Source organism: Benincasa hispida, chromosome 12 (genome assembly GCF_009727055.1).
Source record: "Benincasa hispida cultivar B227 chromosome 12, ASM972705v1, whole genome shotgun sequence".
NCBI lineage: Eukaryota > Viridiplantae > Streptophyta > Magnoliopsida > Cucurbitales > Cucurbitaceae > Benincasa > Benincasa hispida.
The window spans coordinates 69,911,592-69,923,888 of NC_052360.1; the positions used below are offsets into that span (position 1 = coordinate 69,911,592).

General features: G+C 34.0%; 1 protein-coding gene across 1 annotated transcript; it reads left to right on the forward strand.

The window, feature by feature from the left end:
• Positions 1-3,841: 3,841 nt before the first annotated feature.
• Positions 3,842-11,713, forward strand: LOC120068338. Its single transcript, XM_039020070.1, has 3 exons — positions 3,842-4,025; positions 10,913-10,995; positions 11,436-11,713. The coding sequence occupies exons 1-3, from the start codon at positions 3,947-3,949 to the stop codon at positions 11,469-11,471; spliced, it is 198 nt and encodes a 65-aa protein (XP_038875998.1). The 5' UTR covers positions 3,842-3,946; the 3' UTR covers positions 11,472-11,713.
• The last annotated feature ends 584 nt before the right edge of the window (positions 11,714-12,297 follow it).

The window sequence follows — 12,297 nt, forward strand, 5'->3', positions numbered from 1 at the left end:
CACAAGTCATTCGTTATTTTCATCTAGGTCAAAATTACTGCTTTACCCCTATAATACATCTTGCTTCTTAAGTCTCCACTAAACCTCTATTTGAAAAATATGTTTATGGTCCAACCAATAAATCGAATCACTCTCTTCCATAAGAGGGTGGGGCCCCTTTGTTTAAGACCAGAAGTCAACACTTAAGGAAAAATCTATCTCCTAATCCTAAGACGAGTAGGAGTGAATTCTGTCTTGCAAGACTATGTCCTCAGCTATCTATCTGGTCTTACCCCTAAAATGTGAGGTTTGTTGAGCAGTGATGTTGAACCACTCTCACCTATGCAAATTAAAGGGTAATTCCAAATAAATAGGAGTTCATAGTTAGCTTAGAACTAAGATCGAGTTACCTTAGGTCATTGAATTGAAATAGTTAATTTTAATCGTAGACGGTTGTTATAAAGAAAAATGACTATTTCGTGGTTCGGTCTTATGCAAATGTCTTTTGCATAGAATGCCCCTACTCATATGAACGATTTTGTAATCACATCATTTGTATCAATATACAAAGAGAGCCGCATCCATAGTGTTCCTAGGATAAGGTACCCAACTATATCCATATATTTCTAGACCTTTTAGGCAATATACTAAAACTTGATCATTTTTTATGTCTCTACATAAAGTTTAAGTATTCATATTATAGTCATGGAATAATTTATTGGAATTATAAAAGAATGCAATTCAATAACACCTTTATTTATAGAAAATTTCAATAATAACTTTATTGAGAATAGATTATGTTTAATGTTTACAAGCTACGAGTTTTAGGACATTCCTAACAATTCATAGACTATAGACCATTTAGGTTATTACTGATCCACTTGTATGTCAACCACATACATGTTAAGTTACATAAAATAACTTTAGATCTTAGTTTATTAGATTGGGTTAATGTAAACTGATGAATAAAATAACATCTTATTTTATTAAATAAATAATTTGTATATAAAATTTACAAACTATGAAACCCACGAGATTTAGGACATCAACCCAAACACAAACTTTCATATAAAAAAAGATTTCTTCAATCGAGGTACAATGTTGAGAATATATACTTTAAATGTAATTCAAATGAGTATTGATATATACTATTTAAACACTAATAGTATTATATACTTCAAATGAATTTTGAATGAGTTTTGATGAATTATTTAAAGGGATGAAAACCCTAAAGCACAGCGGAAGCCAGAACACATAACCATTTTGTTTTTCCAAATTGACATTTAAAAACAAAACAATTTTGCATTGGAGTAAAAAGTAATATCGATTAAGTATGCAATTCCCAAAAAGACTAATTATATAGGGGAAGAAACCCTACCTTACAAACCTTTTGACGATTCTGTAGAATTTCTCTGTTGAATGTGGGATTCTCTCTTTTGGGATTTGGGAATATCATAGAACCATTTTTCTTTCTTTTCTCAAGAAGAAGAAAATACACAGAGAGCTTTAGAATATTCTCCTCCCTCTGCAAAACAAAACCCTTTTGTTAGAGAGAGGGATGGTGAGAGAGAGAAAAATGTGGGATTGATCCCATTTTTTCTCATAACTTCCTAAAATGGGGAGTTAATTTGTTTAAATTAAATTAAGTGTATTAGTTAAATCATATTTAATTAAATGATTATTTAAATCATATTTAAATGATTTCCTCTCACATAACCTATAGTTTTAATGTGCATCTAATGTATATTAAATTTAACCTATAGTTTTGATTTAATCAATTTAATTAAATTCAAAACTAAATTAAATTAAATAATTAATTAATTCTTCAGTTAATTAATCATCCAATTAAATATTGCATATTTAATTTAATTTTCCATTTGAATCATATTAAAAAAAACATTTCTCTCATTTAACCTATAGTCTTAATGCGCATCCAATGCACATTATTTTTAACCTATAGTTTTCATTGTGAATCTTATTCATATTAAATTAATATCTAAACTCCTTTCAAACATTTCGTTCTCTCCTTTATTAATTTTGAATTAGATCCAAAATTAATAATAAAGTCTAAAGTTAAACTTTATATTAAAAAATATAAACATACATTAAAAAATTCCCAATTCTGAATTTGAACAATTCAAATTCAATTTAATGACAAATTACCTCAATACCCTTTATAAGCTAGAAAGGGGACCTAATGAACCTGCAGATCAAAAGCTCCAACGATATAAAATTAATTGGCCAAACTCATTAACCAAATTAATAAATATTCGTTAATTGTGGGTACACTTAACTAAAGACCCACAGTTGCACTCTTCTTACTACAAATATGTTTTTGTGTCCACGAATATAGACCAATAATAGTAAGTTAGTCCTTCACGAGTGTTCGTAACATCAGTTGGGTCAAATTACTATTTTACCCCTAGGTTACCTCTACATCCTTAAATATCAGTGCTCCTCTAATGAACAACCTGTTTATGGTCCAACCATTAAACAAAAACCCCTCTCGGGCCAGTGAGAGGGTAGGGTCCTTTGTTCAAGTCCCGAAGACACCACTTAAGGGAACACTTATCTACTTACCCTAAAGTCGGGAAGGAGTGAAATCCATCTTGTATGATAATGTTCCTAGTTATCCACTTGATCTTATCCCCAAAATAGTAGGCATATTGAGTCGGCGAAACTGGACATTCTCACCCATACAAATCAAAGGACAATCCCTCATGAATAGGAGTTCATAATATACTCAAGAGCAAGACTAAATTGCTTAGGTCATCCTATTGAAATAGTAACCTAACTAGTCAACGGAGTTACATCTAGTGATTACTATTTTGTGGTCTGGACTTATGTAAACTCATTGCATGGGATACCCCCACTTGCTTGTCTCCTACATGAAAACATTGGATCATTGTGTTTGCATCAAATATAAAGTGGGTCGTATTCATAATGTTACCAAGATAAGGTACCCAACCTTATCCCTATACAATAGACCCTTTAGGTTGTATCTTGAACATTGATCCCTATATGTCTCTACATAGAGTTCAAAACACATAAGACAACCTAGGATGTTAGTTTATTGTATTTTAGGATTAATAAGACATCAATAACACTTATTGATAAAAACATTAATAACTATTTCTTAATGACGGTCATTTAATTACATTCACTATGAACAAGTTTTAGGGCATAAAACCTAACATTATTGATATACCAAGTTCGAAATGAAATTTTGAATGACCATTGATATATCACTGTACAATAATGAAATATATTTGAGGTGCATTTTTAATAAGTAATGACATATTATTGATACATCAAACCGTTGTATTTGAAATGAATTTTGAATGAATATTATCAACATAAGCATAATTCAATTAGCATAAAGTTTGTACTACCAACCTAAAAAATTATGAACAATTACTAATATAATACTAGTATATTAATACACCAACGTTATTATTAAATTAAAATGATAAAAAAAAGAGAAATTATTTTAAATGGTAAAACTGCTGAAAATATTTATAAAATATAACAAAATTTCAGAACTATGAATGATAGACGCGGATAGACTTCTATCAGTGTCTAACAATGTCACTGATAGACATTGATAGTCTATCAGCGTCTATTATTGATAGTCCTAAAATTTTCCTATGTTTTGTAAATATTTTAATTCATTTTTCTATATTTAAAAACAACCCTAAAAAATGGAAATTAAATTTTTTTTTAAGTCGTGGCTAGATTTGCAAATATCTCATGTTTTTTTTTCCTATTCTACCCTTATCCGTGAGAGCGATGGGCATCCAAATCGGGTCGGTCCGGGTTATTTTTATGTCCATAAAACCTTGCACTAATTTTCTGGTCCGGTTCGTTGAAGAATTGCAAATCTTTTCACTCATTTAACTTTGGACTTTGAAGAATCAAGCCACGAACGTTCAGCTCAGGAAGCGAATCAGACGAAACTTTCGAGAAAATGCCGGTCATGGAGAAGCTGAAGATGTTCGTAGTTCAAGAGCCCGTGGTGGCTGCATCTTGTTTAATCGGAGGAATTGGTAGTTTCTCTTTCCTGTTTAGAAGCCCTAATTATTGTTCAATTTTTCAGTTCTTTTGATCGATGACATGAAATCATAGACTTTGTTTCATTCGTCGCTCAGATCTATCAATTTGGGAGAGCATATTAAAATATTTTGTTTTCTGGGTATTCTATATAATTTAGGATGCAAAGAAACAATGACGATTGAAACTCCGTATTTGACTAAATAGATTTTCGTATTTGAATATTTTTCGGTGGATTCAGCTTGCCAGTAAATATTTTGTTTCGGTGTTTCTAGTGACCATAATTTTGTTAAGATGTTGGGATTTATTGGTTTAAATACTTATTATGGTTCGAGATAGGAGTTTTGGAACTTTAAGCAAAACTCTAAGAGGGAAGTATTGTAAGAATGGAAAATTTAAAATCAAGCTGTGGCAGTGAACCTAATGTAATCTGTTCCAGTGTTACCTGGTGGGATTCTAATGGGGGTCTTTGTTTTCGTGGCTTCTCTATTTCAACCAAGCATGCTAACTAAGCAAGGTTGGAAGTTGATCGACATTCCTAATTCTAAGGACGTACTGTAAGAATGGAAAATTTTACCTTGAGTGAAGGTCATAGTAAGGTAACCCTTGAGGGGAATTAGATTGAAATGGGAACGGAATGCTAGTTGACATTGACTCCTGACCATTGGCTACGAAATCAATGATTTCCTTTGGACCTCCTAGCTAATGTTTCGGAAAGCATGAAGTGCAATAATTCTTTAGGGTTCAAGTCACAGCCACAAAAAAAGGTGAGAGCTTCAGCAATGTAAAAGTAAAATGTACAATATATGTAAAAGTTCCCGTAAGTATGAGATAGAGAAAAATATGAATTAACTATTAGAGATGAACGACTGTTCATCTACAAAGAGTCTACAAAATTTTACAAATAAAATCCAAAGTTACATTACGGATACCCTTAGGAGAGACATATATTCACTAAATAGGTTTTTTTTTCTTTCTTTTTTCTTTATTTTTTATTTTTTAAATTATGAGAAACGTTCAACGAGGATTTCATTGATAATGAAATTACAAAAGGGCAACAAGTGCCGAGAGGGATTACATCATACTAGTCCATGACAATATAAGAGATGTGAGGTTGTAATAAAAAAAAAAAAAGAAGTGAATTTACACCAAGAAAGAGATGTATGCAAAAGGTGATAAAAAAATGAAGTGAAGTCCGATTCCTTATCCTCAAAGTTGCGATGATTCCTCTCATTCCATATGAACCAGAGAAAACCTTTGATGATGAAAGTCCATAAGATCTCTTTGTCCTTAAAAGGATGACTGATAAGAAGCATATTTAGAAGGATAAAGGGATCATTTGGAAAAATCACATGATAATGGAAAGCGTTCAATATCTGGTTCGAGAAAGTCTGCATATTCACAAAAAATCAGGATGTGCATAAGGGATTTGTAGTTTCTATGTCAGAGGACATACCAACTCGGGCAAGATACAATCCACGGAGCAATTTTGATGAGAGTGTCGGCTGTATTAATGCTGCCATGCCTGACTCCCCATATAAAAAAATATACCTTTTTTGGTATAGGACCCCTCTAGATATTCTTGTAGAGAGCAGCAGGATGGATGTTTTCATTTGAGGCAAGATATTGGGATAAAGTTTTAGTAGTATACTGACCAGATTTGTCAAGATTCCATTTCCACGTCTTCAATCGTGGGTATGGAAGGGGGCTGCAAAAAGGTAGATAAGATAGACCATTCAATAATTCAGTTTCATTAAGGTTTCGTCTCATGCTCTTTTTTTTTTTTTTTTTTTTTTTTTTTTTTTTTTTTTTTTGATAATAAGAACAACTTTTATTGTGAAAAAAATGAAAGAATACACGGGTGAACAAAAAAAAACTCAACCCACAAAAGGGGGGAATCTCGCTACAGGAAGGGACTCTAGCTATATAAAATCATATCAATAGAATAATTACAAAAAGCCTTCGAAATTAAAGTCCAATGAGAAACATGGAAACGGATAAGAGACCCAACATCCTTAGTATCCCTCTCAATTCCCCAAAACACCCGTCTATTCTTCTCATCCCACAACACCCAAATAATAGCACAAATACTAGCGAGCCAGAGGAACCGGCCTCTCTCTCGAAACGGCAGATTGAGGAGAAAATAATCCTAGATAGAACTCGCATACTCGCAATGCCAAAAAACATGATCCAAGTCTTCCTCCACCTTCCGACATAGAATACAGCAAAAAGGCCCAAACATCAACGACAACCTCCTAACCAACCTATCCAACGTACTTATCCAACCATGAAGAACCTGCCAGGTAAAGAATCTCACCTTTTTCGGGATCTGAATCCTCCACATCGACACAAAGACTGACTCACCCGAAGAAGTAGGGTTAACCAGATAGTTGAAAAAAGACTTGCACGAGAACCTGTCCAAAGGATTAAGGCTCTAAACCCTCACACTTCTCCTTCCAAGACGGAAAGAATAACTCTCAGGAATAGAGTGAAGAGCAACCACCTCCGTCGTTTCCCTATCGGAAAGAGCATGGCGGAACCCGAAAGAAAACGAACAAGAGCTCCCTGTCCGCACCAAGAAATCGGCCACAAAGTGATTTTTAAAAGAAGACAGATGATACAGACCAGGGAATAACCTAGAAAGAGCTCTCTCCCCCACCTAGAGATCTTCCTAAAAGTACGTCTCTCTCCCATCCCACCCAGAAAGGTTTTGTCTCATGCTGAGATCCCATGAATCATATTCTCTATTCCAGCATTGAGCAATTGTTGCCAACTTCCTGTTAGTGAGAGCCTAAAGTCTAGGGAACCCTTCCTTAAGGGGGGATGATCGAACCCAACTATCATTTCAAAAAGAAGTTCACCATTGCCAATGATGTTGACAATGTTTTTATGAATAAGCTCCACCTGTTTAACAATGTGTTTCCATGGGCCCCTAAAATGCTTGAGGTAACTACGTCGAGGCTAAAGAGAGGAGCCATATTTAGCATCAATAAGGCATCTCTAAAGGGCCTCCTTTTCGAAATGATATCTCAAGATCCATTTTGCCAAGAGACTATGATTCTTGGTTTTAATATCAGTCAAGCCGAGACCTCCCTCAATGATGGGGAGCTGAACTTCTTGCCATCTAATGAAGTGGATGCCGCTTTTGTCCTTGTTTCCAGTCCAAAGAAAATTCCTGTATAATTTCTCAATGTGACCAGCAGCCCTGGAAGAAACTTTGAAGAGAGAGAGATAGCATGTGGGAAGATTATTAAGGGTGGCATGAATCAAGGTAAGTTGACCACCTTTGGATATGTTGATACTGCTCCAACTTTTAAGTCTCCTTTCTATCTTTTCAATGATGGGATCCCAAAAATCAGCAGTAAAATGTTTTCCATTTAAGGGAAAACTGAGATATGAGGATGGCCAAGAGCCAACTTTGCTACCAGGTGAACCAGCCAAGGAGGAGACCGTGATGTTGTCAAGATTTATGTCAATGAATTCTGTCTTTGAGTGATTGATGCCAAGCCTAGATACCTTTTCAAATGATCGAATGATATCAAATAACCTAGAAAGCTGTCCTCAGTTCCATTTCTGCCATAACTAGTCTTATTTAATCTCTCACATTTTGACAAGGCAGAGGGCACAGTTTGGGTGGGATGGATGAAAAAAGGAGAGCTACAGGCTTTTTCTTAAACTTCTTTCTCTACCTAATTTAACTATAATTTATAAAGAGTGTTGTACATCACTCAACGTGAGATGCTTCACCTAGCTTTAGCATTAAATGTGCAAGCACATGGCTTTTTTGAGCTTTTTAAAAATGAAAACACTGCTCCCAGTTATAGAGGAAAAACAGTTGCCACATGCCAGCATGTTAAATTATAGTGATAACTGGATTGACGGTTTGACTAAAAACCTTATCTGCGAGGAAGAAGCTGATATAATTGTTAATATTGACAGGTGGCAATACAAGGGATAAGTTTATATTGAATATAGACTATTGAGGTCTTTCTTCAGTTAAAAGTGCTTGTATATTTTGGGAATCAACTTCATAATAATTCTGAGGCTTCTTGCTCTGACTTATCAAATTTTGGAAAATTGTGGGGAAAAAAGATGCTCTCTAAGTTAAATAACATTATAGTGAAAAGTTTGCGATGTTATTATTCCTAGCAGTTTCAATTTGAAAATGAAGGGTTTATAAATTCATCCTTCACAGATAAACTATGTTCTATGCCATTGGAGATGTTTTGCAAGATAGATTTGGGAAATGTGTTCCCAGAATTGGATTTAAGTTCCACCGAGAATTTGGCATCACTGAGAACTAGGCATCGCAGATATCTTAGATTGGCTAATGGCTGGTTGGAATTTTTGTTTGATTAAATTGAAATAGCAAAAATGGACTCTATATTTAGGGGAATAATGCCAGATCGAACTTGAACATTGGTAGATTCAGAAATTGGACCTGAATCAAAATACACATGTGACATGCTTTTCGTTCAAGAAATGTTATGAGACAGTGCCTTCCACATACTGGGATGTTAAACATGAACACAGATGCTGCTTAGTATGTTCAAAAGAAAGATACCCACAGGTTGGGGTGACTTGGTTGAATGCCAACGATTTGATCATCTACGTAGAACAAAATTCCTAGAGGGTTGGAGAGTTTTAGGAGGAGATCTAGTCCCTTGTGAGGTTTCATGTCTATCTTTCAGCTTTGGTGTTTAAGGATTTTTGTAATTTTCCTTTAGGTCTTATTTTTGTTAGATTGGAGTCTGTTTTTGTGTTGTTTTGGCTCATTTTGTAGGGTTGTCTTTTTGTACAATTCTTGTATTCTTTCATTTCTTCACAATAGCACAGGGTTTTACACTTAAACAAAAAAGATCTTCAACATACTATTTACTTTGCCTTTCATCTTGGTGCTTCCTTTCCTCATGATCTCTGATGGACTCCTCGTCTCCTATGCTCTCGACTTCAATAAATTGCTTTTTCATAACCCCATAACTGCATGAGTATTAAAAATTAAGGGTGTGTTTGGGGCAAGGACTATTCTAAGACTATAATAACTACTTCTTACTATAGTAAATACTATTTTGTATTCTCCAATTGGTTATAGTCAACACTATTTTAAAGCCCTTATTTGCTACAGTATTTACTATTTGCTATAGTTTTTATTATTTTATATTCATCGTTTTTTTATTCTTTGCTACAATGTTTACTATTTTCTTATCAAACTAAAATAGTTTACACCTCAAACAAATATTATTATAACCCAAACTAAAATAATCTACACCCTAAACACAAATTATTATAATCCAACTATAATAACCTAACACTATAATAACTAACTCTTTGTCCCAAACACCCCCTAAATATCCCCTTATCCATATTTGTTAAGGAATTTGTCTCTGCTTTCTTCAGACTACTCAAACAAACTATCCTCTAACATGCCTGATGGAACACAACAAGCCTCTACATCAGAAGAAACCACTTATTTCACAGTTTTTACGATGTCATCTCACTTGAAATAAAATATACTTATAAGTTGAACTTATATAGAAAAGTCTGTCGTAGATTTTCTCTTACCTTTTGACCCAGCAATCTTATATTTTGCTCCATCTTTCAAATTTTCGCCACCAGATCCAACTTCAGCCAATAAAACCCCTGTGCTCCCCAACACTTAGCGACCTATCATGAGTTCGGAGCCACTACCTGCATAAGTTAGTCACAAGTTGTTAAATGAAATACAATAACAAATTTATCGGACCCCAGTGATAAAAAGAAGATTACAATAGAACGAATATCAAAGAATTTTTTTTTTAACAGGAATATCAAAGAAAATTTACAACAATGAAAACAATGACAAGTCTTTTGAGAGGACTATCTATTTTGCACGAGATAACTAATTCACAAAGTTTTGCTAAACTTAACTCTCACTATTATTGCTCTGGTAGCTCCTGGGAGCCCAAACCCTTCTTCGACATGCCCCTATCTAGTAAGGTTTGTGCTTTCTTGGTTTGCTAGTATAGTTAGTAATTTACCTTCTGCCTCAACTTCTTTGGTAATTACCAATATGCCCATGTTAACTGTTAATATCCGTAATAACATTCTACTGTTTCCCTACAGGTTCTCTAATATATGTGAATAAAAACCACCATCCCTGTCATTTAAAGTTGTCTCTGGGAACTTCACTAGTTATGTTGATATCGTTTAATTCACCATCACCTTAATCTCCCTCTCAGTTTTTCCACTGGAAGATCTCTTCTGATTTTTGCCTTGGTCCCATTTTATTTATTCTCGAAGCATTGCTGATTCATCTAGCATTTTCATTCCCAGAGTGTAAAACATAATCAAATTTTTGTACAAAGAGGAACTACACCTTTTGGAAGTTAAGCATGACATCACCACTTGAACCATAGAACTTCCTGTATTCGGAATTTAAGTTTAATACAGGAAAGATGAAGCTGCATAAGTTTTCTCTAACTTGTGCAAGCTTGGAAACAATTAATCAAATTGATAGTCATGGACATCATTGGATGAAACTCTGCATTCTTGACCCAAAGTTTTGAAGGTTTCTTTCTTCCACAAAATAGGTATTCTTTACTTTGTTCATCCTCCTTAAAAAGGTTCTGCATTGGAAATTTTTGGGTTTCTTAGCATTTCATATTTCAAGCTCGCTCTGAAAGAAACAAAAACTGAACTAAAAGAAAAGTGGCTTATTATCTTCCCTAGAACTAATAAACTCCCTTTTCACCATCTTAGCGAAGCGAGAAGAGAGAATGAGAAGGAGCATCCCCTTACCTTCATTTGTCATGATGAAGTGACAAGCCAGACTGAGTCCAATTTTAACACGGATTGATTGCTATATATCTACTTTTTGGTTTCTAACATGTTATAAACCTTGTAGGTCTTTTCTTGCCAGCCTTTGTAAGGCCAATTCTGGATTCGTATGAAGCATCTAAGCAAGTTCCGCAGCCTGTATTAAGTGATGTAAGTACGGAATCTTGACAAGTGTTTGGAATTCATGTTTTTCTGATTGTGTGGTTCTGTTTGGATCATTTGGACTAAATGCACACGTTTCTTTGCTTGTTTCTGTATGTGATGTTTATGTTTTTGTGGTATGTGTAGAATGCACTGCAATAACAATAATTCTATTTTTTCGTACTTATTATAATGTTCAACCTCCGGTAAGTAAGACTCCTTGCCTTGCCAAAAACATATGGCATTCGTTTTCTACTTGGGGAACAATCAATAAAACTTACCTTAAAAATGAAGTTATGATGCGAAACTAACCTGGTGCTACAATTTCTTTTTTCGTTTTTGTGAGGGGAGAAATTTCATTTTCATTTAGTGCATCTCATTTTTGGTGCCATTAATTATTCCTTTTCTTACAATGTTTATTGTTAATTTATGTATTGTCAACTTTGCAGGTGGTTGCAAGTATGACTGGAAAGAAACAAGGATGATCCATATCAATGACACAAGAAGATTGTTCTTAATGTATCACTGGTTTATTTTTTTTCTTAAATCAATTTTCATTTTCTTCTGCCATGAAATAAGCATGTACAATGTTTTTGGAACTCGAGCTTCTTAGCAGTAATTATTATACATTGCCTTGTTTTATGCCTGTGTATAAGACGATTTTCAAAGATATTTCGTCTTTAATCAGTCCTTTTGAAGTCTGAGTAAGACTTGTTTCACCGTAATAGGTCTATAAACTCGTTCAATTGGTTAGATTGTTTTAAGGTGGGATAGAACCATCAACCTTTGGGTTGATAAATTGATAATTGGATTTCTGTTCACGGAGTATAAAGCCATTTCATTTGTTTCCTTCAATTTTTGTCTCTCTAGATTTATGCTATTACCAGATTTTGAGACTTATTAATCGATATTGAGAAGTGGAAGATGATTGGCTTAGTAGTAAAAAAGGAGACCGTTTCAATAAATGGCTAAGAGGTCAAGGTTTTAATCAATTGTAATCAACTATCTAAAAATTAATTTTCTACGAATTTTCTTAATACCTAGATATTATAGGATCAGGTGGGTTGTCTTGTGAGATTAATCAAGGTGCGTGTAAATTGGTTCGTACATTCTCAAGTTTAAAAAAACTGAAAGAAAAGTAGAAGTGAAGGAAACTTGATAACAACTTTGTTTAAAGTAAAATTTATTTTTTTCTCTCTAGAAGTTACTAGGTTTACCCTTTTTCTTGGTGATGTTTAGATGTCATTCGACTACATTTTTCTATGTCTTGAGTTTTAAATAAAGTTCAATGACAGTTTCAATATTCAGTTG

Coding starts and splice junctions, on each gene's coding strand:
- LOC120068338 (XM_039020070.1), top strand. CDS start 3,947: ATGCCGGTCATGGAGAAGCTGAAGATGTTCGTAGTTCAAGAGCCCGTG. Junction 4,026..10,912: donor TTGTTTAATCGGAGGAATTG/GTAGTTTCTCTT, acceptor TAAACCTTGTAG/GTCTTTTCTTGCCAGCCTTT. Junction 10,996..11,435: donor CGCAGCCTGTATTAAGTGAT/GTAAGTACGGAA, acceptor TCAACTTTGCAG/GTGGTTGCAAGTATGACTGG.